At 38.9% G+C, this 25,859-nt stretch overlaps 1 protein-coding gene across 1 annotated transcript in view; it reads left to right on the plus strand.

Annotated features, from left to right (window-relative positions):
• atp9b (ATPase phospholipid transporting 9B) overlaps window positions 1-25,859 on the plus strand; it is a 259,834-nt gene that overhangs the window by 144,226 nt on the left and 89,749 nt on the right. The window contains 2 exon segments of the mRNA XM_052023085.1: window positions 8,152-8,232; window positions 19,183-19,258. Coding sequence (XP_051879045.1) covers window positions 8,152-8,232; window positions 19,183-19,258 — 157 coding nt within the window.

Below are 25,859 nucleotides of genomic sequence, written 5' to 3' on the forward strand. Positions count from 1 at the left end.
GGGGGGGGGGAGGTGGGGGCTTGAATTATAAGGAGAGACTGGATAGGCTGGGACTGTTTATCCTGGAGCAAAAGAGGTTGAGTGGTGACCTGAAAGATTTATTAAATCATGAAGTATTGGTTTATTATTGTCACTTGTACTGAGGTACAGTGAAAAGCTTGTCTTACAAACCGATTTGTACAGGTCAATTCATCACACAGTGCAGTTACATTGAGTTAGTACAAAGTGCATTGATGTAGTACAGGTAAAAACAATAACAGTACAGAGTAAAGTGTCACAGCTACAGAGAAAGTGCAGTGCAATAAGGTGCGAGGTCACAACAAGGTAGATCATGAGGTCATAGTCCATCTCATTGTAGAAGGGAACTGTTGAATAGTCTTATCACAGTGGGGTAGAAGCTGTCCTTAAGTCTGGTGGTACGTGCCTTCAGGCTCCTGTATCTTCTACCCGATGGAAGAGGAGAGAAGAGAGAATGTCCCGGGTGGGAGGGGTCTTTGATTATGCTGGCTGCTTCACCAAGTCAACGAGAGGTAAAGACAGAGTCCAAGGAGGGGAGGCTGGTGTCCGTAATGCGCGGGCTGTGTCCACAACTCTGCAGTTTCTTGCGGTCCTGGGCAGAGCAGTTGCCGTACCAAGCCGTGATACATTCAGATAGGATGCTTTCTATGGTGCATCTGTAAAAGTTGATGAGAGTCAAAGGGGACAAACTAAATTTCTTTAGCCTCCTGAGGAAGTAGAGGCGTTGGTGAGCTTTCTTGGCCGTGGCTTCTACGTGATTTGACTAGGACAGTATAGATGAGATGGATTGTTAGCCTTTTTCCCAGGGTAGAGGAGTCTAAAACTAGACATCATGGGTGTGAAATGAGAGGGGACCTGAGAGACGAGCTTTTTCCCCCAGACAGGGTGGTGCGTATAGGGAGCGAGCTGCCAGTGGAAGTGGTTGAGGTGGTACAATTATAATGTTTAAAAGACATTTGCACAGGTACATGGATAGGAAAGGTTTAGAGGGATATGGGCCAAATGCAGGGAAATGGGACTAGCTCAGGAACACTCTTGTTCAGCATGGATGAGTTGGGCTGAAGATCTTGTTTCCATACTGTATAATTCTGACTTTGTACAGCTGAAGCATTTCCTTCCAAGTGTTGTATTCAATTCCCATGGCAATAAACAATAACATGACTGTGTGACAAAGCACAGCTCCAGTGCCTTCTTCAAATTTGCTGACAACACCACTGTTGTTGGACGAATCACAGGTGATGATGAGTCAGCTTACTGGAGCAAGATAGGACACCTGGTTTAGTGGCGCCGCAACAACAACCTCTTGCTCAACGTTAACAAAACTAAAGAGCTGATTGTTGACTTCAGGAAGGGGAAGGAAGGTGAATGTGTACCAGTCTACATTGGGGGATCAGTGGTGGAGAGAGTCAGCAGCTTTAAGTTCCTGGATGTGAAAATATCGGATGACCTGTCCTAGGCCCAGCACATAGATGCAATCATAAAGAAAGCATGCCAGCATCTTTACTTTCTTAGAGGTTAAGGAGGTTCGGCTTGTCACTGAACACTCTAACAAACTTCTACAGATGTACTGTTGAAAGTATCCTGAGTGGTTGCATCATGGTCTGGTATGGCAATTTGAATGTGTAGGAATGTAGGAAGCTGCAGAGAGTAATGGACTCTGTCTGGTACATCACGGGCACATCCCTCCCCACCATCGTTAGTATCAACAGGAGGTACTACCTCAAGAAGGCAACATTCATCATCAAAGATCCCCACCATCTGAGCCATGCCATCTTTTTGCAGTTACCATCGGGCAGGAGGTACAGAAGCCTGAAGTCCCACACCACCAGGCTCAAGAACAGCTACTTCTCTTCAACCATTTGGTTCTTGAACCAACCAGCAAAACCCTAATCACTATGACCATTCTGATCACTTTGCACTAAAATGGACCTAATTATGTTTTTTTTCTCAAAAATTCTGTATAATTTGTTTAATTTATGTTTTTCTTGTGAATGCTGCTTATATGATGCTATGTGCCTGTGATGCTGCTGCAAGTAAGTTTTTCAGTGCACCTGTCCATACATGAACTTGTGCATATGATAATAGACTCGACTTTCACTTTTGCATTAACATTGGTAGCTTTCCTAATCATTTCACAGTTTAAAAAGGGGGCAGACAAATAGAAGCTGCAGCTATGCCAGAGAATGATGGCTAAAGTTTTTTCAAAGACTGTTCCTGTAGATGACTTGCACTGCTAAGTGAGATGTCATTGATTTATGACTTAGTGATCCACTAAGCCCAATGATAGGGCATTATTGCAATGAAATGTGTTGTATGGCTCAGTGATCCTACCTCTGAGTCGACAAGTGCTACCACTGATTCAAGGCTGATGTCAAAGGAAAAGGTTAGAGGTGATGGTATCTTACAGTAATGGTGGAACTGGCAAAATTATATGTATCATTAGACTAGGAGTGTATTGTAGGCAAGAATCTGTGTAGAGTAGATGATTTGGCTAATGACTTAATTGTCAAAATGAGTGCCAAATATTCACTTCTACTGTTAGTGATTCATCCTCCTCTTAAATATTGAATTCTAGAGTTCATGTATTCTTTCTCCATTTTTCTGATTCTCACTACTGCTAGTAGGGAGGGACTGTCCATTATCAATAGCCAGTCATGATGAAAATTGACCTATAGTGGCAATGTTATTGCCTTGAGCTCCGGAATTTGTCGCTACCCATTACTGGAAAATATTTTTTATTAATAAAAATTTCCTCATGCAGTTTCTACTGGAGTACTGTTAAGTGGATATTATATTCTTGACATTCGATATATGGAAATACTGCTAGATTTCAAGATTTCATCATCCATAGCATTGTATTGCCATTAACATCATACTTTGGAAATCCAATTGAAAGGCATTCTTTTGATTTGCAGATTTTTTTTGTTGAAGGCATTTTACATTTACAACTTTATTCTGATAAATAAGTATAACAAAAGTCCAAAACCAACAGTTACTGTGACCTTAAAACTGCATGCTTAGATGGTAATCCTACCAGTTTTGGAAAATTACTTGATGCTTGAGCTACCAGCATTCATTTAGAAAAGGAGCATTACTTTATGAAGAATTTTGGCTTTGTACTTAAAAACAATAGTATTTGTAATTGAAAATCTGTTTTCTGTGCATGAAAACCATTCTTAACAGAGTCATAGTGTTATACAACTCTGAAACAGGCCCATTAGCCTACCAAATCTGCACGGACCATCAAGCACCTATCTATACTAATCCCATTTTATTATCCCTCCAGTTGCACGAACTCCCCTCTTGTTTTACTACACAAAAGGGGAAATTTACAATGGTCAATTAACTGACCAACCTGCACATCTTTGAAATGTGGGAAGAAACCAGAGCACTTGTTTCAAAACTATGCAATCACAGGAAAACCTTCAAACTCCACACAAGCACTGCCCAAGGTCAGGATTGAACCCATGTCACTGGAACTATGAGGCAGCAACTAGACTAGCTGCTCTACTATGTCATCCCAATATCAGGACTTGGAAAGTGAGTTCCATAAAATTTGACTGTGGATATGCATTGGAACTGAATTGATCCTGCTCTGGTCAAAATCCACAAATCTGCACCTTCTGTACATAGGGTGGTGGTTAAGAAGGGGAACCTTGGTTCTTCTCATTCCCCCCCCAAAACCCCCAACCCCCAGAATCAAAGGTTGTGACGCAACCTTATTTGTTACCCCCATATTGACAAACGTGATGACCAGTAATCAAGTCGAGGATATTCCAAAATACACACTAGAGCCTTTTGGAAGTACCCGGCATTGATGTAAACAAGGATATTATACACAGTCTAAATACTATCAGAACTGAAATATTACAGATGAAAACATTTACAGTGGAACAGAATGAGCAGGTGGAAACAGATCAATGCATCGTCACATGCACACAAGTGTAGAAAGTATAGGTGTGTATCAGATGATTAATTGGCTGAAAGAAGGCATAGTATGAGAAATGTGAGAGGTGATGCATTTTGGAAAGTTAAACCAGTGTAGGACTTTGAATGGTAGAGCGCTAGATAGTGTAATGGAACAGGGACCTAGGAGTATAAGTGCAGAGTTCATTGAAAGCAACGTCACAGGTAGATAGGGTGATGAAAAAGGCATTTAGCATGTTGGCCTTCATCAGTCAGGGTATTGAGTACAGGAGTTGGGACATCATGTTGCACTTGTAGAAGTCATTGGTGAGGCCGCACTTGGAGTACTGTGTACAGTTTTGGTCACCCTGTTATAGGAAAGACGTGGTTAAACTGGAAAGAGTGCAGAAAAAATTTACAAGGATGTTGCCAGGTCCAGAGGTCCTGAGTTATAGGGAGAGATTGGCCAGGCTAGGTCTTTATTCCTTGGAACGTGGGAGAATGAGGGGCAACCTTATAGAAATATTTAAAATTATGAGAGACCATAGATAAGGTGGACAGTAACAGTCTTTTCTCCAGGATAGGGGAGTCCAAAACTAAGGGGCATAGATTTAGGATGAGAGGGGAAAGATTTAAAAGGGACCCAAGGGGCAACATTTCCACGCAGAGGGTGGTGAGTATATGGAATGAGCTGCCAGAGGAAGTAGTTGAGGCAGGTACAGTAATATCATTTAAGAAGCACTTGGATATGTACATGGAGGGGCGGGGCTTAGAGGGATATGGGCCGAGTGCAGGAAATTGGGACCAGCTGGGTGGGCACCCCCATGGTCGGATTGGACTCGTTAGGCTGAAGGGCCTGTATCCATGCTGTATTGCTCTGTGACTAAATTAAAGGTGTTTCTGACAAATTGGCATATCTGAACAGCCAAGGAATTTGGGGTGTGAGGTGTTTAGAAATTAGAAGCACAAAGAACATGCATGTGGACTTGGCAGTATTTTACTAAACTGGCCCTTATTCCTGCCCCGACCTCTTCCCCCACTCTTCTCCCTCCCACTTGCAAACTGGATTACTTTCCAGGAAACACTAGGGCATCAGCATTTCCTGCCAGAAAAAATGGTATGTACTGTTAATGAGTGCAGTTATTTACATCAATATTAAGGCCAGAGGGGTGAAAATTACTAAAAGATAGATATCAGGGTGTTCTTAATGTTTGTGTTAAGTTTTGGTGAAACTTCCAATCAATTATGAAATGCTTTCCCTTGAACTTGATTTTTGCTCCATTGACTGAAGCTTTAATGAGCTATATCCATTATTGTTGAGATGATCACTTCCCCCACCCTCTCTGATTAACAAAGGAACATGCGTCCACAGCATCTTGATTCACTTTAAAACTGCCCCATGGTCTCCCATTCCTTTACCACCGTCTCTGTTCCAACCAGTGTATCAGCTGCCCATTTCCCATCTCCCACAGGACTGCCCAGTACCTCAAGCACTCCTCCCATCCATGGTATCTATTCTTTATGTTGGTGTGCTGTGTAAATTGATTTTGAGCAAATTACTACTTTATCAAGCACCTTCCATTTTCATTAAAGGTAAATTATTTTTGCTTGCTACTTAAATACCCTGCTTTTTATCCCCTGCTGCTGAAATCTCCTTGGCCTTGACCTTCACAGTTCAAAATCATCTTGAGTAACATTTTCACTTTCTGTTGAGCACTTCCTAAGGTTGAATTAATGTTAATAGTAACTTTGGACCTTAAACAATTGATTGCACATGCTGCTTGTTAAGAAGTGCTGGCAATGTGCATTAAGTATGGAAGGGTTTTGTTGATAGATGATGGATGTGTTGGTGCTTGCAATATGGCCATCCAAAAGGTTCACTTCTCTCAGATTCTCGCTTTGTCAGCATTTTAGTCTTTTTTTATACCCATGTAATGCATGGCAATCCCACCCACCATCACCAACGACAACCCTCAACCCCCTACCCTTTGAATCACCACCATAGCTATTCACACACTTTGTCCCTCCATATTTTGAGAGCTCTTGTATTCTTAAATATCACTCGGAATATTTTTCAAGATCTTGAAAGATAACTTATCTTCACACACTGACCTGATGAGGGTGTCCAGCACTTCTTGTTTGAGTCACATTTTCATCAACTTCATTTATGCGCTTTGAAATATTACTGGTTTACACATTACCACTCCAGAAGGCACCCTTACTTATCATGCTGCTAAGCACGATTGTTAAACTGAAATAAATGAACTGACCTGATAACAAATCTGCAAACTTATTAATGCCAGTTTTTTTGGTTTCAAAGAATGTGTACAGTGGTAGTAGTTGGCAATCCAATTGGTTAAAAGTCAATGAAAGGACCAAGAAAGGATCATTTGACATATTTTTGTATAGCCCAAGAACACTTACCCCCATCTGTTTAATCCATTGAAAGAAAGTTATATGTAAGAACTTGACAACCGATAATAATCCAGCAAATTCTCTGAAATATTCATCTGGACTTTCTCAATCTGCTGAATTTGATGCTGACCTGTTCTGTACATTATTTTCCTTCCTTGCAACCTTCACAGTTAACACTGGAGTATACAGTCCTCTTTTGAAGTAAGTTAATATGCCATCATTGAAGTTTGTTTTCCATGTTCCCATGAACTGAAGGAGGAAAAATAGTTCTTTATCATCTCACTTGAGGTTGAGAATATTCAATCTTTTTTTTTCTAATTAAAAGGTTCATGGATTAAATCCATCATCTGCAGTCATTCAGCAAGTTGCTTATTTCTCGGTATTTTTGTAAAAGATTTGGACCACTTTGAATCCTCTCTTCCCCTATAGAAAAATTAATTTCTGTAATTTATTCATACATAGTCTTATTTCTTGAAATTATCCTTAGTCTCCTGCTTTCCCACAACATCAGTGTCTTGATTAGTATGGGATTCTATCAAAGCCCAGATCAAAATAACTTGTAACTTACCATGAATACTGTTCAAATACGTGGGACAAACAAGACTAGCTGCCATGTATTTGCCGTATAAGTATAATCCTTACATTTGTTTAGTTGCATTGCTAATGCCTTCATGTTGATGGAATACTTTTAGTGAAGGACCATCAGTCAGGTAAATCTCTTTCCAAATTTGCTAATGGGCAACTGTCTATTGTGTACATGCTTTTCCTATTTGAATATGCATTCCTATAGATTTGTCTACATTGAAATATGAAGCATTGCACTTAGTTTGTTCATTTCATAACTGCTAATCACTCTCCCATAGTTCCAACCTTTCTTTCTATGATATGGAATGTGTGGTACTGATTTACTGAGACCATCAGGGTAAAGCCCTGAACTTTTGAGGTGGTCACTAAACTGCCCTGAGTTGTAAAGTGTGCAATAAGTCATTGGAAATTAGGAAACATTAACATCAAATTGTGGTTTTTGTCCTTTTACAAGTCAAATAATTTGTTTTTCACAAAATATCACAATCTGTATAAATTGACTCATTTGCAAGGGATAATTAAGGTGACCTTCACATTGAATCTTACAAAATATAAACAATCAAAATACACTTGTCAAATGCTTGGTTATTTTGGAGGATGATAGTGTGAGAGCTGTTGGTCTTAATGTATAAGTGACCAAATGTAAAACTGTTTATACTGAAAGCTTTTCACCTTTGTTTTATAATATGACAAACTAATTTAAATTGTGTAATAAGATGTTTTTAGGTAACCTTGGAAAAATCAACACATTGTTACAGTTATTCATTTCCGTTGTTATTCCCATCTTTTTATTTCACGAAAAGTTTAAATAGATTAATTAGTAGTGTTTAAACATGTTTAAACTTCAGCGTGAAACAGAACTTTTAAGATTAAAGTAGACCAAAACCCCTTTGCTGATACAGCTGTAATTTTTACACAAACGTTTTCTGTTAAAAGTACTTCACCACTTTCTAATGCGTTCTTTTATCTGTGCTTTGTCAAGTGATTTAATGCAGTGTATTATTCAGTGCTAATTTTAAAGCACTGAAATCATGATACAAAGACGCACTGTTCTCCATGAATAATATTTTTGGCCTTGAATGGAACACATTTTTATACATGAAAAAACATTGTCATTTCATAAAAGGTATTTTAAGACAAAATACATCAGAGCCTTAATTTTACCTTTCCTCCATTTGAATAGGGGCAGTTTTTCAATTTTGACTCTCTGCCCTGTTTAATTTACAGGATCTTTTCACAATCAGTGCCCATGTTTACGCTCAGAAGCCACAAATGGATATTCATACTTTTGAAGGGACCTTCACACGGGTGAGTTGGAATATCTTGCAGCTTTATGGATAATTTGCTTAAGAAACCGGAAGCTTAAACCCAATGATGTGTAATTCTAAATATTTGTTTTTAAGTAATTAGCATTCCATTACAATAAATTTAGAGACTCAAGTTACAGCTGTTAATTTTCGAATATTGTGTTTTCTTTGCCACTGACATTGCCTTCAGCAATTTGAAGTAAAGGAAAAGCTGCTGTTGCTAGGAAAACTCACAGATGTTAATGTTCAATGCAAGGTTGTTTCTTTTGAGATTGTTATTCATTAAACTTTTGCAGTGAGGGGGAAAAAATAAACCAAGAACAGTTTGACTAATGTAACTTTACAGAGTTAAGCATGAATGAACTGTCATCAGCTAAATAATTACTGACCGATTTCCAGTAAAAGCACCAACAATTTTGAGTTTGTATTTATAGCAGATTAGCAGTGACTGAAAACGTGTCTGCCGAGAAAGCAATATCACAAAGACTATCATTGTTTATTGGCTCCATTCTTGGCCACACACTAGGCTTAGTGCGACAGCATTTCCTGTTCTGATTTATTCTTTATCCTCTCTAATTTGTATATATTTCTGGACAGGTTAACTTTTTTTTACTTGATTGTATCCAGTATTTGCTTTCATAACAAATGCTGTGTAAATACCATCTATATCTAGTGGTATTAGATTTTTAAAAACCTTGTAAGTTGAATAATACTTCCCATGATTTTACATTCAAATACAGCAAGCTGATCCCTTGATGCAAGACATTTCCAGCATTGGCATATCTTTTTGTATGGTAATAAAGTACAGAAACACAATATTTTTATAATTCAATAAGACACAGTTACATAGCCATTAAATGTTGTTATAGAAGAAATGTTATATTTCATATTATATTTTCTTTCAAAATAACTCACAATCGTGGTTAGCCAATACTACAAAGAATCACATTGCTCTTGGCTTACTTCAAATCATGAACATTATTTAAGATGCATGAACTTGGAGACTACCTTAATTTATAGACTGATTTAGGATCTAAGTATTGGGTGGTTTCATTTTGGTTTTGAGATGTCCATTATGTATGATTACTGTAACCCTAAGACTAGATTTAAAATGAGAATTTATGATGCAGATTGATGTGATTGCAGCCAAAGCTAATTTTGAAAATAAATTTTGGAGCTCTTGAAGTAATGCGGAAGATTGCAATGCACCACTGATGTTTAAAAAAAAATTATTTCATGCTTGAAAATCCATCTTTATTTTAAGTTTGATTTAAACGCCACAAAAGAATAATAGTGCAATGATTTTTCTGAAATGTAAATAAAAGTACTTTTTATCCTATTACCTTCTGAAAGTTTTTCATTTCAGATTTTCTTCAGACTGCATTCATCAGTAAATCTGTCCCTCAGTTTATAGAATTCACTTGTGAAACTGATTGAAGAGAGGCATAATTTGATTAAAAAGTGAAATTACTATGTAACAACTTAAAGTTTTACAGAGAGACACAAGAGAGTCCAAATCTCCAGATGCTGTAATCTAGATCAAAAAACAAACTGCTGGAGCAACTCAGCGAGTTGAGCAGCATCTGTGTGGGGTTTGGGGGGGGGGGGGGGGGAGGGAGGTGTGGAGCAGCGGTGGCGGGTGGAAGAAGGAATTGTTGAACATTTTGGGTCGAGACCTTGCATTCGTCTTAAAGCGTGGTCTAGTCCTGAATTCGTCCCCCTGCTCTCCTTCCACACCTCCCCCCCCCCCCCAAACAAAAAAGTGCTGCTTGTCCCACTGAGTTCCTCCGGCAGTTTGTTTTCTGTAAAGTTCTGCATGTTTAGTGATGCGCTAAATCACAAGTTTACTTTTGTATTTTATTTGCTGAATCAGTGTGCACAAGATCTGGACAATAGTTTTACAAACTTCTCTGTAATGTTTTATACATTTAAAAAGAGCTACCTCAATATTCAACTGAAAAGTTGATTTTAGAACAGTAACAAATGTATATTCAGTATTTGAGGTAGGTTTGAATAATAAAAGTTTATATATTTAATTATAACTTTGGGCTGCATTGAGGTACAACTAGCAGAGCTGTTACTTGGCACCAGTGACCCAGGTCCGATCCTGATCTCTGGTCCTGTGTGTGACCACATGGATTTCCTCTAGGTGCTCCAATTTATTCCCACGTCCCAAAAATTTGCCAGTTGATAGTTTAATTGGCCACTGTAATTTGCTCCTGGTGTGCAGATGAGGGTAGAATCCAGGGAAAGTTGATGGGAATGTGGGGAGAAAAGGTTACGGGGAAAATCAGTGTGGAATGGCATTGCTCTGTGAACCAGCATAGGGTCTGGGCTAAAATGACCTATTATCATAAGGAAGTGTAAATATATATTGAAACTATGGAATTATAAAGAATCACTGTACAAAAATGGATTTATGCTTCAGAAAAGAAAGCAGAGGATTGTATTTTTTTAAAAAAAGACTCATTTCAGTACAAGTTTCACTGGCTTTAATTACTAAGATGCTGAATAAATTGTTGTTTTTGAGAATGGTGTTTGTAGACTTCATCCAATTTACATTTTCCTTCAACTGTGTTTGTGTTGTCAATGTAGAAAGTTGTAATGGGTTCTATCTAAATTTATTGGCTTAATCTAGGGATTTGTTTACTATCACTGTCAAATTGAAACATTCTGAAGATGTAACCAGTGTACAAGATAATTTAAGACTATTTTATGGCAAATCAGAATTGTATATTATTTATTTCATTGTAACTTTATTCCTGGAACCAAGAAACGTTGTTTGCCTCCAGGTATCTCAGTGTATTTTGCTGCCAATTACATAGTTAGGAAGTGCAATTTTTGTTTTAAGGAAGGGAATCATAGCAGTCTATTTGGACACAGCAATTTCTTGGAAGCAGTAATGGCCAAGTGACTAAATGATCTGGATTCATTGGTGTTACTCGAGATAAATATTGGCCAGGATATTGCTCTTCAAATAATATCGTTATATCCACTTGAAAGAGTAGATCTTGGTTCAAACTCTCATTGCAAAATATAGCCCCTGTAGTAGTGCAGCACTCTCAGTACTGCATTGTCAGTCCAGATTATGGAGGAGTTTTAGGATTTGAACATACCATTTTCAGAAATAATGGTGCTGCCACTGAACAGGTGCTGACATTTGTTCACAGAAAGATCTTGCAAGCAGCAACTAGATTTTTAAGAAACAGTTTAAACCATATGAAAATTGTTCAGCTTAGAAATTGATTAGACTTCACCAGCATAAACTGCTATTAGTGAGAAGGATGTTACATTCATGAATAGCAAAGAGTACACCTTATGGTTACATCTGAAATCTTTATTCCATGTGACCCTTATAATTGCCTGTTAGACACCATTTAGAATTTAATCTCTATTTTCAGTGACAAGAAATAATGCTCCTCAATGGTCATTTATTGAATTATTGCTGTGGTGAGCCACAGTGTTATAAATTATTAGAAAGATTTTATAATGTTTAATGGTCTTTGCCTTTTTATTGCACACACTGCATCTGTAGCAGTGTTATCAGTAATTCAAAATGTTCTAGATCTAGGGCGATTGTTTCAGTTTTGCACAAATGGCCAGGATTTATAGAACATAGAGCAGTAGAGCTCAGTACGGGCCCTTCGGACTACAATGTTGTGCCTACCTTTCTGAAACTACTCTATAATCAATCTAACCCTTCCCTCCTACACAGCCCATAACCCTCCATTTTTCTTTCTTTCATGTGCCAATCTGAGAGTCTTTTAAATGTCCCTATTGTATCAGCCTCTACCACCACCCTCGGCAGTCCGTTCCAAGCATACACCATTCTCTTGTGGGTGAGGGGGAGAAAACCTACCTCTGACATCTTCCCTAAACTTTCCTACTCTCACCTTAAACTTATGCCCTCTGGCATTAGCCATTGCTGCTCTGGGGAAAGGTTGCTGGGTGTCCACTCTATTTATACCTCTCATAATTTTACACACCTCTATCAAGTCGCCTCTCATCCAGGCAGCATCCTGGTAAATCTCCTCTGCACCCTCCCTAAAACTTCCAGGTTTATTGCCTTGTACTAGATCCAGTGTGGCCTCTCTAGTTGGCTTGTCCACATACTGTGTCAGAAATCCTTCTTGGACACACCTAACAAATTTTGTCAAGTCTAAACCTGAACCTTCTGCAATAAGGAGGTGCTAATCAATATTAGGGAAGTTGAAGTCTCCCATGACAACAACCCTGTTATTTTTGCACCTTTCCAAAATCTGCCTACTTATCTGCTCCTCACTGTCCCAGTGACTATTGGGGGGCCTCTAGAATACTTCCAATGGAGTGATTGCTCCCTCCCTGCTTCTGACTTGCCTGAGATTTCCACTACTTTGCTGCTCTTTGGGTGCAGAAATTTCTCTTCATTCAAGACCTTCATGGTTTACTCCTTGTGCTTGGACTATGACTCCTGGTGGTGGATTCCTCCACCACCAGGAACATCGTTCCTGCATCTCATCTATCCAGTCCTGTTAGAAGTTCGCAGTTTCCTCTGAAGTCCCCTTTCCTTTATTCTAAATCCTGGTGTGTATAAGCCTAATTCACCCAATCTTTCTGGCTATCCCAGGAATCAGTCTGGTGAACTTTTTTTGCAGCACCTCCTCCATCGCAAGAACATCTTCCTCTAATTAGGAGACAAAAACTGCACACAATACTTAAGGTTTCCTCTAAATGAGGCCCTGTACAATTACAGAAAAACCTCCCTATTCCTGTGTGTGAATCCTCTCATCGAGAAGGCTAACGTACCATTTGCCACCTTCGACTGCCATCTGTACTTTCTTTCATCGATGGATGCACAAGGGCACCCAGCTCCCTATGACCTCCCCTTTCCCTCTTTATAACTGTTCAGATGATCTTTCTTGTTTTTACCTTCAAAGTAATAACCTCGCCCTTATCCACATTGTACCACATCTACCATATATCTACCATTCCCTCAACTGGTCCAAATCACTCTGGAGCTTCTTGGCATTCACCTAACAGCTAATGCTCCCACCCTGCTTTGTGTCGTCTGCAGACTTGGACTTGTTGCATTTAATTCCCTCTGGGGTCCTAGCACTGAACCCTGCAGTACCCAGCTAGGTACTAGCTGCCACTCAAAAATACTTTGTTTTTTTTCCCCTCGTCATTGGTTCCTCTCTGCCAACCACTTCTCTATCCATCTCATTATTTCATCCTGAATTCCCTGTGTCTTAATGGTTCATGCTAACTTCTCACGTGGGATGTTAAAAAGTCTAAATATTATCACCTCCACTGGACATCTCTCACCAATTCTGGTAGTTACATCCCCCAACAATTCTAGTACATTTGTTAGATATGATTTTTCCTTTCAAAAATCTATGTTGGCCTTTTCTGTTCCAGTCACTTTTTTTTACATCTTTTATAATGGACTGTAGCTTATTCCCTACCACTGATGTCAGGCTAACTGGTCTATAACTTCTTTCTCTACCTCCTTTTTCACAATAATGCAGTTACATTAGCTACCCTCCAATCCATTGGAGCTTTGTCTATAGCACTTTGGAAAATGATCAGCAATACTTGCATTATTTTTAGAACCACTTAACTGCTATAAGACATAGATTATAAGACCCTTGGGATTTATTGGCCTACAATTCCGTCAATTTCCCTAATGCCATTTCCCTATGAATACTGACTCCATTTAGTTCCACCCTCTCATACAATGTATGTTCCTCAATCTATCTGGAATGTTACTTGTATCTTCCTTTGGAAAGGCAGAACCAAAGAATTTATTTAGCTGGTCTGCTATTTCTGTGTTCCCCATTATAAATTCTCCCCAATTCTGACTGTAGGGGATCTGCATTTATTTTAAGTGACATTTTTTTGTCTTCACATATTTATAGAAGCTTTTGCAGTCAATTTTTATATTCTCTACAAGCTTAACCTTGCATTCTATTTCCCCCTTGTTATTCACCCTTTTGTCCTCCTTTGAATTCTAAATGGTTCCCAGTGCTCAGCTTTGCAGTTTTTTCTGGCCATTTTATATTTCACATTCACAGATCTTAAACTATTCCTAACTTTTGTAAGCCAAGGTTGAGTCAACTTTTCTGTTTTATTTTTGCCCCTGACATGAATGAGCAATTATTGAAATTCATAAATGACCTCTTATGTTAGCCCTTTAATTTGGGTTCCCCAATGCATCACAGACAACTCGCACCTCATCCCTTCATAGTTTCCTTTGGATTCATGACCCAAGGTTAGGAATCAATTTTCTCTCTCTCCATCTTAATGATGAATTCTGTCATTGAAGAATGTTTTTCATGTTGTGGTCACTCTTCCCCAAGAGACCCCCTCAACAAGATTGTTAATCTAGGTGTTGTCTGGATGGGCGAGATAGAATGCTTTTAAAGTGTATTTTCATCAAATTTTATGTTTATGATGTTTTAAAATAGTAATTTTTATTAGCCGGGGGAGGAAAAAACAACCTTTGGTGGAAATTTGCTGTCTCCTAGACTTGGGGAGAGGAGACCAACCTTGATTCATACTCTCATTTCTGTTGTGAGCTGAATGAGCTATGTTGCCTTTGTATTGTCGCTGGTGCTTAAATGCCAAATTGACCCATTGGTTCAGTACCTAATGCTTTATCCTCTCTCAGCATGCAATCTCAATATTTGTAGTCGGTAGTGCTTCCAGCTGTTAAATAAAAACAGAAAATGCTGGAAATACTCAGTAGGTCAGGTTGCATCTGTGCGAAGAGAAGCAGTTCAGGTTTCAAGGCAAAGAGCCATCAACAGAATGCACATTAATGCATCTCAATCTGTTTTGTAGAGCATCTTTAGGAAAAATTTAGTGTTTTATACTTGGTTTCACGTGAGACCAACCTTGATGCATTGTTATTTTTGTTTGTGGTAAACTGAGTTAGCTTTGATATCATTTAATCTTGGTCCTCAGTGCTAAATTGACAGGTTTATCAGCTCCTGCCTCTGTAGATTCTGGTAAGGTGGAGACCTTGTTGGTTCTAGGGCTTTTGTTTAGAACCTAAGGCACGGAAGTGCCAGCAACCTGATGTGCAATTGCTGTGATTAGTGTATTGTTTAGGAGGCAGTTTATGAGAGTAGGGCTGTAAGTAGACTCCTAGCAAAGCAATGGAAATCTTGGTTTTATTTTCTAAATAGGTTAATGATATCTCTCTAGCTTTTGGGTTCCATATATTACATTTTTTTCATCATATAAGCTTGTTAGTCATTGAAATTTTGTTCCCTTCTTTTACATCTCCACATGCCGTGTGTTATTTATGAAGTCTTACTCCTTCCGAGTGTTGAAGTGGTCTTGTTACACCAATCACTTTTGGAATATCTCAGTGTGGTTCTTCTTTTGCCATGTGCTTCTCTTCCAATAATCTGCAGGCTGTTTGTATCAACTACCCACACTCTCTTGATTTATACTGTGTTCCACAGTATTCTTTTCAGTCTTTGTAACTGCCTGTACCATGAGTTATTACTCGTGGTCTTTTACCTGGGAATCACTTTTTTTAAATGAGCTTATGCAGCCAACAAACAAGGACAGTGGCAACGGTACCTTCTTGATAGTTCACTATATCAGAATTGAAATACAATAAACATTTGAGAAATAATGAAATGATTTAGGAAGTGCATTGAAATTTTTATAGTCTGCTACTTGACATGAAATGCCTTGTAACAGTTAAGCCAGCAGTTTGCATAAAGCCTGCAAAACTTTCCCATGTAGAAGAGCGTGTGAATGTGAATTTAAGATATACATATTCATATTATTACTGATGCATAGTTTTAATTTTTGTGTTTTCTGGAAGTTTTAGATGACCACAAACATGGGAAGTTTCTATGCACAATTATTAGTCAGGTCCTCATTGAGCACTTGTGAGTAATTTTAAGAGTAAACCAAACCTGTTCAGAGTGAAAATTTAGCAATAACTAAAGATTTTCAGAGAATTTTGGTATTCTGAATGCCACGTGGTTTTATCAAGCTTTGATCAAACGATACCTTAGGCGTGTCACTCACATTTAAGAAATTAACAATGAGCGGTATCTTAAAAGGACTTAATCTAGAGTGCTTTCAGTAAATCTGTGTAGAATGTACTTAGTTTAATCCTGATGTAGCAAATATTCTGTTGCTGTAAACTGATCTCGCTCTACCATAAGGTCAGCCAACTTAAATATTTAGACAGCACTTCTAGTGTATGACATGCTGGAAAATCTCATGGGTTGTAGTGATAATTTATTATAAGAAGTGTACCATTTGTTCTTGACTCCATGTTATGATTTTAATTCATTGCAGGTTATAATACCGGGAGTACTGTTGTAACAGATGCCCTTATGTAGATAAAAGTGCCATCAAGCAATTTAATGATGTGCCTCTGAAGCATCTATTTCAAATGGGCATTCCTGTTTGGGCTAGTGCTTTATACTGCAATTATATGACATGACTTGCCCCATTATGCATAGTAGTGGACCATTGGTGAAGTTTGTGCAGACTTTCGGGAAGGTGCATTGTGCAGATGGCACAAGTTATTAATGCCTTGGACTCTGTGTCCTGATCTGTGTAGATCTCAGAATGCCCATCATTCTCATTACCAATGTAAATGACTTATGCAGTTAGAGAAAAACTAAGTGTTTTGGCAAGAACTGAGAATGCTGATGTCCAAACTTTATGTGAGAAGAAATGGCATGGTCAAAGTGATAGGTTTTAAGGTCCATTTTAATGGAGCAGAAGGGTGTTGAGGAAATTTCATATTGTATCATCTCTTACCTGGTAATGGTAGGGTTGTACAACCGACCAGAATTTCAGGAATTTAGGGACCTGTGGGATTAGAGATGGAGATAATTGAGACATTTGTAGTGGACTATAAGGGGAACTTGAATGCGGTTTTTGACTTGAATGGGTGCTACCCACTAAACCATGGCTCACACTTGCAATAGTACTTTGAAGACACTTAAAACAAAAACACTATTTAGAACAAAGTAATCCACATGTTTTCTCACTTTATTAAACACGGAAGGACAACGTGGTGTTCTGGGAACACTGCACCCAAGTGTCTCTCAATCCTAACTTGAGCATGTCAGTGTTCCTTCCGTGTTGCCTGGTCAAAATCCTAGAACGGGCATTCAGCACTGACTTCACGTGAAATAAATGGACCTCGCCAACCAATCATACCTACACCCTACAATGCATAAGCAGACAATTCTATTCCCTCTCAGCTCAGAAACAGCATAACTCCAAATCAGAGGAAACATTTGCAACATCAATTCTTAGAAGAGAGATGTTGTACTTCCAAGAGAATCCAACCATGATGAGAAACCCTGATGGGTGGCTAAGTTTTCTCATCTGCTCACAGGTTGGTAAAATGTAAATTGTGCTTGAGACCTATATTCATTTGAGATTTGTTCTGATTGAGTGCAGCTTCCTGAAGCTTCTGTGCAAAATGGGTGTTGGTTTAGACTGAATTCACCATTTAGTCTTTAAAAAAATTACTATGGCATCAACTTGCGTATTTCTCTTGAATAGAAGAGTAAGCTTTAAAAAAAGAAACTTCCCTTCGAGGATAGTGGCAAGGAGTTCTTTGGTTTAATCGCTTCCCTTGCTGAAACCTGCTATAATATATGTTTTGCAGTAACATTGCAATTGATGGGATGAACAGGTGGAATCTAAGTACAGATGCATTCTGAAATTACCAAGATATCAGAATCAATTTCTGGTCTTATCAAATGTCTTTTTAAAAAATGGAGTTTATGATTAATGTCTTGTGTGAAAGGCCATTCGGGGAAATTTGGGGGAAGTTGAGGTTTTAAATGTAAGCTGAGGGACAAAGTTTTGTGTCAATGGTTTCTGTTCAGCGTCATTGTTTTCAAAGGGAAGGTGTAACTTGTGATTCTCTGTTCAAAAACGTGCTTCCATTTTTATAGAATTTGAATAACTGGACAAATGTTCAAAATTGTATTCATTTTTGAAGTCCAGGCACTCGTGGTTTTTTATTGAGCAGCACTTGATAGGTGAAGTTGTCTGTGTTCTAATTGTACTAGTCTAGTAGGTGGTCATCAGTTGAATTTCAATGTCTGCATTGTAGACAACATTATCAGACCACAAGATTGCCATTGAGGTCAAAATGGAAATTGAGTTCTAATGCTGTTCTACATTTTGTTACTGAAGCCTATTCACTGTTACCAGTAATGTGTAATAATTCATATGTTCTGTTATGAACAATGGATCTTGAGCTAATTAAAGCCCTTGGTTGCATCTCTTTTGAACTAACTGTTTGCTGTAGGGGAGTTTCTTGTATGATTTCAAATTTCCACAGTGATGATGATGCCATATTACAATGATAACGCAAAAAGCATTATGAAGGAGCTTTCTCTGAAATAACATTCAAGTCCAGCTGGCTATTTTGTTCCATGTGTATCTGAGCCATGGACTCAGATTCAGTCTTTCAGCTGCATGGAATAGCTAACCTTAGCTGGGAGCAGAGGTACAGGAGCTGCAGGTGGTTTCAGTGCCTTGGATTAGATGAGGGAAGGTTGATCCTGGTTTCCCACCCCACCACATGATTTAGTGAGCCCTGCTGGTGGTGTGCCTGGATACTGGCCAAGCATAGGATCAAGATCAACAATGATGCGTAATAGTACATATGTGCTGTTGAGTAATAGTCCCATGAAGAGCTAAAAGCCGCCCATGGGCCAAAAGAAGAAAATTGGCAAGGCAACAAAAAGAACCTCATTGATTTTGTGCAACAGAATTCCTCCCACATTCTCTAGCTCTTTGCAGTAAAGCAAAAAATATTACACCCGTGCTGTAATCTAATAATGCCAAAAAGTTGCCTGTCCCTTTTAATCTGTTTCTAAATTTTAAGCATTGCTGGCAAAGAAATGATTTGTATTGAGCTTTTTTTTGCACACATGCAAAATATTTTACATTTATTTCTTGGCAGGAAGATAGTGACCCTTCAATCCATGAAAGTCTGGGTGCAGAAAATACACTTTGGGCCAGCACAGTGGTAGCTTCTGGTGAGTATCTTGGTTACTCATCCTTTGTGATTTCTCAGTGAGACAACACAAAACTTGAAATTTATGGTTTTGCTTTTGAAACAAAGCAAATAGAAAATTTTATAAACTTCAAACAATTAAATGGTTGTGAATCAAGTTATCCAATTCTTTAGGCCTTCTGTTAGTTCTCAACTGGTTTACAGGGAATCTTATTTTTAAATATTACACAAAACTGTAAATTTGGAAATTGGATTAAGGCATTTTGTAGTGATTTTAAATAAAGGCTTGTAGTAAGCCTTTATTTAATTCTGAAGACAGAATTGAAGATTTTTCTGGCAACTTAAAGCTACAAAAATAACAGCTTTAAAAAGTAAAAACTGTTGTACTATCATTTTGATGAATTTTGATGTTTGAAATTATAATAATTGTAATGCAGCATATATAGAATAATAGTTTGTGCATTGTATATATAATGCATTGTTCAAATATTTCTGTAATTGAACTGCAACATGTCACTGTTACAAATTATTTAAACAGTCTGATGATCAGTAGAGTATGGAGCACTGTGGACTTCAGCAAAATCAAAGCAAGGCTTACTATAAGATGTTTATCTCCCGATGTCACCATTTTCCAGGGTTGAGGAGAAACCAATGCAAAATGCTCAAGTCTCAGGATTTATCAAGTCAATATTTAAGTGTTTTCCTGGGGTTATTGCCTTGATCAGGCTTTAGCAATTGCTCGATCAGTTTGTTTAAATTCCTCAAGTTTGTCATGAGTTTTATTCAGCATTCACTTGCTGTTTATCATTGTTTTGAAATCTTCCTGTGTCCTTGCCCTTCCCTACCTCTGTAACCATTTCCAACCTGCTAAGGCGACTACGACAGCACCTCCCAAATCCAGGACGTCTGCCACCAAAAAAAGGCAGTAGGTACATGGTAATGTCACAAACTGCTGGTGGCCTTTCAAGCTGGCACTCCTTTCTGATTTGGATATTTATCAATGTTCCTTTACCAGATCATAGCTTATCTTGGGGCTGGAAATTACACCAAGCTTACAGAGCTTATTCAATTTAATACATCTGTCAGATAGAGTGATGGGTTCAGTAGTTAATGGGTTGAAAATATGAGGACGGCAAAAGTTGGTGGGTTTGATTTTCAAAGTGTATAGTTGGAGGAAATTTTTGACATTAAAAACTCAATGTTAGAAATACTCTGATCTGACACTATCTGTGAAAAAGATGATGTTTCATTATAACTAAGTTTTAATCAAGTTCAAAAAAGGTAAGTGATGAGAGGAAAGAAAGGGAAGGTCTAGCTGTAGAAGGCCGGAGAAATTAAATGACAAAAATTATGATGGTTCAAGATGAAGATAAAAGGGCAAATAAAGATTGATTACATGGCCGTGGCGTAATTACTGACTAATACCATTGAAGTTAATGTTGAACGTGCCAGTGCTTTCGGATAGTAGTGCCAAGGCATAGTACATAGGTCATCTGTACCAATATTATTCAAGTATTCCTTTCTCCAAAAAATGTATTGTTTGACACTTATCCACTTTAAATATCATATGTGCGGTCTCTGCCCAGTCCATTAACCTATTTCTCCCTGAAACCTTTTATTGCTTTTCTTTATCTTTGTCAAGTATCCTACTTTTATATCCTTAAGTAAACTTCAGGATTACCTACTCAAAGCTTCTGGAGGAACTCAGTGCATAAAGCAGCATCTGTGGAGGCAAAGGGATAGTGAACGTTTTTCAGGACTGAGTGTGTAGAAGGGAGATGGCCTATATGTAGAAGTGAGAGAGAAGGGTGAGGCAGGTGATAGCTGCAACCAGGTGCTTGGTAAGAATGTGGTCCAAGAGTAGACGAGCAGTAGAAACCATAGAGGGGGAGCAATGAGAGAGGAACTCGGAGCTCCCGTCGAAGAGAGGAGGAAAACTTCTTCAAACTGGGCATAGCTTGAAGCGACTTCACAGTGGTGTAGTAAAATGGAGACATGAGACTGCAGATGGTGGAATCTGGACCAAAAAAAACAAACTGCTGGAGGAAATCAATGGGTCAAGCAGCGTCTGTGGAAGCAAAGGGATGGTTGGTCTTTTGGGTCAAGACGCTGCATCAGGGCTGAGAGTGCAGAGGGGAGAAACCTTTTTCTGCTGTTAGATATTATAATAGTTGCCTGCTTTGCCAAAAGGGAGAGGGAAGAGAATCATTTTTTTCTAGGTCTTCAGCCATGGTATTTTAAGATTGACTATTCGTACAAGGCCTCATAATCTAGGCCTTGTACATTGCCACAAAATCCCTGAGATTCAGGTGCATCCTTAGCAGTGAAATTTCAAGGCTTGTGGTTACTTTTTTTTGCTCTTGCTATCTGGGGGAAAAGGTCTTGCACAGTTTGTTTCAAGAATGAACTTTCAGGGCCTCAACTTATTGTTACTTTTCATTTCCCTTAATTTGTAGAGTACAGAAAACAAATTATGGAGAATGGTATTCCACATCTGAATGCAAAATCATTTAGATAATGTTCAATTCTGTAGATGTTACATTGTAGAGCCATAGATTTCAGAGTTGAAATACTGAATTTCTTTAACCTTTAACTCATTCACTACCTAAAACCACTTGTTGTATCTGATCAATTTTATGCCCTTGAAGTCAGCAGGTGTTGTTTTTATTCCAACTGCAGAGACTGACTTGGCTTAACCATCTGGCCAAGCCACTGAATGGATCTTCTTCCCATAAAATGTATTTACTGCACACTTGAAAGGCACATTCTGCATCTATTTCTGAATAGTTTGATTCTGCCATGTTATCTTCAAAAAAGGGGGGATCTCAGTGCATGGCCAGTAAAGTTAAGTTGTGAACCATCATGGCTTTTCAAGAAACAAAAAAAAAGGACAATTCTGTGGAAGGAAGCTGATCAGCTTTTGGGTGACTCAATCTCTCGATCAACTCTCCTGAAGTAATCCAATTACCCTGCAGAAACTTGTACTATCTAGGACAAAGCAGTCTGCTTGTTTATCACTCTATTCACTCCCTCTGCCACTGACACAGTGTTATATTATCAGCAAAGTGCAGAAACTCACCAAATGTGTTTAAGCACCACTCAAACCCATAACCTCAGCTGGCTAGGAAGGCAGAAAGTACATGAACAGCTGCATTGGCAACGTCCCCTACAAGGTTGAGCACCATTTGGATCTGGAAATATAACGCCATCGCTCCATCATCGAAATCCTGGATCTCCTTACCTAGCAACACACTTACAGCAATTTAAGGAAGGACTTCCCCAACATCATCTCAAAGGTAATTCAAACTGGGCGATAAATACTGATTTCACTAACAATGACCACATCCTGCAAGTGGATGACTATTGAGCTCAAGGTTATAGTTGGTTGAAAATGGAAGGTCAACCAGGAAGGCATTGGAATAACCAGATCTGGAAAAGTATGGACTGGAGTTTCAGCAACATTTCACCTGAACCAAGGGAGGAGATGCAAGCAATTTTAACAGTGGTGGGTGTGAATATGGAATCGGAAAGAGTCCTCATAAACTGAAAAGTTAAATGGGACTATTCTCATTTTGTAGAGTTTTCACCTTGCTGATGGAACATGAAAAGTGTTTTCTTTCTTCACTTATCCTGCCTATTTACAGCATTTTCTGTTTTTATTTAAAATAGTTGCTTCACGACTAGAAGTAAGTCAGAGAACTCATGAAATGGTACATGATAGGGCAGCATAACTGCAGGTGACATGTTTAAGCAGAGCATTCGATGTCAGGTCTGACAAACAAGTTCTGGCATAGTTTGCTGAGGGTTTCAGCAGCAGTTGAGTTGAACAAGGGGTGATGGCAGTTTGTCTCACGGGTGATCAAATTAAATGTAATCCCCTTTGTGTACCTGAGCTGGTAGTACTATTCAAAGCTCTCATTTGGTAAAGATGGTACGCGAATGAAAATAAGTCATTTGAAATTGGCTTGGCAAGTAGATCACAAGACAAGGGAGCAGAAGCAGGCCGTTCGGCCCATCGAGTCTGCTCCATGAGCTGAAGAAAAAGAAAAGGAGAAAAAGAAAACTATTCCTTTCTAGCCCCAATTTCCGGCCTTATCCCCATATCCCTTGATACCTTGACTAATTAGATACCTATTTATCTCAAATGCCTCTAGTGATCGGGCCTCCACTGCTGTACGTGGCAAAGAATTCCATAAATTCACTACCCTCTGGCTAAAGAAATTTCTCCTCATCTCTGTTTTAAACCAGTACCCTCTAATTCTAAGATTGTGCCCTCTGGTCCTGGACTCACCCACCAAGGGAAACAGCTTAGCCACATCTACTCTGTCCAGTCCTTGCAACATTCCAGATGTTTCTATGAGGTTCCCTCTCATTCTTCTGTACTGAAGTGAATACAGTCCAAAAGCCGACAAACGCTCATCATGTGTAAGCCCTTTCATTCCAGGAATCATCCTCATAAATCTCCTTTGAACCCTCTCCAACATCAGTACATCCTTCCTAAGATATGGGGCCCAAAACTGCACACAGTATTCCAAATGAGGTCTCACCAGTGCTCCACAGAGCCTCATCAACACCTCCCTATGTTTATACACTATACCTCTCGAAATGAATGCCAGCATAGCATTCGCTTTCCTTACTGCCGATCCGACCTTGTGGTTAACCTTTAGGGTATCCTGCACGAGTACCCCCAAATACCTTTGTATTTCTCTACTTTGAATTTTCTCCCTTTCTAAATAATAATCTGCCCATTTATTTCTTTTTCCAAAGTGTACAACAGCACATTTCTCAACATTGAATCTCATCTGCCATTTCTTTGCCCATTCTCCTAAACTATCTAAGTCTCTCTGCAACCTTCCTATTTCTTCAATACTCCCTACTCCTCCACCTATCTTGGTGTCGTCTGCAAACTTAGCCACAAAGCCATTTACTCCATCATCTAAATTGTTAGTGTACAAAGTAAAAAGAAGCAGTCCCAACACTGACCCCTGCGGAACACCACTAGTAACCGGTAGCCAACCAGAACAGGATCCTTTTATTCCCACCCTTTGCTTTCTGCCAACCAGCCAATGCTCCACCCATTCTAATATCCTACCTGTAATTCCATGAGCCCTCATCTTATTAATCAGCCTCTTGTGCGGCACCTTGTCGAAGGCCTTTTGAAAGTCTAAATACACAACATCCACAGCTTCTCCCTTACCCACCCTACCTGAGATTTCCTCAAAAAAAAACTTCAATAGGTTGGTCAGGCAGGATCTTCCCTTCACAAAACCATGCTGGCTTGGACCTATCTTGCCTTGCACCTCTAGGTATTCCATAACCTCAGCCTTGAGGATCGATTCCAATAACTTGCCCACCACCGATGTCAGACTAATAGGTCTGTAATTTCCTTTATGCTGCCTCCCACCTTTCTTATACAGCGGAACTACATTTGCGACCCTCCAGTCCTCCGGAACCATGCCGGAGTCTATCAATTCCTGGAAAATTATCACCAATGCCTCCACAATCTCTGAAGCCATCCCCTTCAGAACCCGGGGATGCACCTCATCCGGTCCAGGAGACTTATCTGTCTTCAGTCCATTTAGCTTTCCTAGCACCTTCTCTCTAGTAATCTTAACTGAACTCAGTTCCATCCCTTGAGACCCCTGACTATCCGGTATATTGCTGATGTCCTCCACAGTGAAGACCGATGCAAAATACTCATTTAGTTCCTCTGCCATCTCTTTATCATCCATTATAATCTCTCCCGCACAGTTTTCGATTATTCCTATATCAACCCAAGTCTCTCTTCTATTCTTCATATATTTAAAAAAACTCTTAGTATCCTTTTGAATGTTATCTGCCAACTTCCTTTCATAATTCATCTTTTCCTAATGACCTTCTTAGTTTCTTTCTGCAGGTTTTTAAAAGTTTCCCAGTCTTCTGTTTTCCCAGTCTTCTGTTTTCCCACTAATTCTTGCTTCCTTGTATGCCCTCCCTTTTGCTCTTATTTTAGCTTTAACCTCTCTCGTTATCCACATTTGTGCCTTTTTTCCATTCAAAACCATTTTTTTTCTTGGAATATATCTATCCTGCATTTTCCTTATTTCTTGTAGTGATGGCTTGAACTGTTTTCAGCACCTGAGAAACCTGATTGCACTAAAGCTCATGTTCAAGCAGCTTTTCAATGCATCAAGGTTTTGCATATGTAGGAAATTTTTGCACTAACATGTAGACATTTTCTTTCACAAGTGAGTGATTTTAAGTTTTTTGGGTCCATTAATGGCCTAGTGCACATAGTAGAGCTCCACTTAAATAATTGGAATAGTGGAATTGGCATTTTTCCCTCTGTATAGAATGCAGCAGCGTACTAAGATGGTTTATTACAAGCCATTAGTTGAAACAAATGCTGAGTGAATACATTTTCCATCTACATTGCTATATTATATTTGATGTTTGCTTCGTAATATCCAGCAGGGACCTTCTTGTATCAATATACCACTTATGCCTTATTAATAAACCTTTCAGAAATGACATCAACTAATAAAAATACTAATGGGACACTTATCGTCTGGATTTATTGCATCTTAGTTCTCCGCTGTGCATGGAACCCTCATATACTTACATCAGTCTGGTGTTAGTGATCC

The sequence above is a fragment of the Pristis pectinata genome, chromosome 9, assembly GCF_009764475.1.
Source record: "Pristis pectinata isolate sPriPec2 chromosome 9, sPriPec2.1.pri, whole genome shotgun sequence".
Taxonomy (NCBI): domain Eukaryota; kingdom Metazoa; phylum Chordata; class Chondrichthyes; order Rhinopristiformes; family Pristidae; genus Pristis; species Pristis pectinata.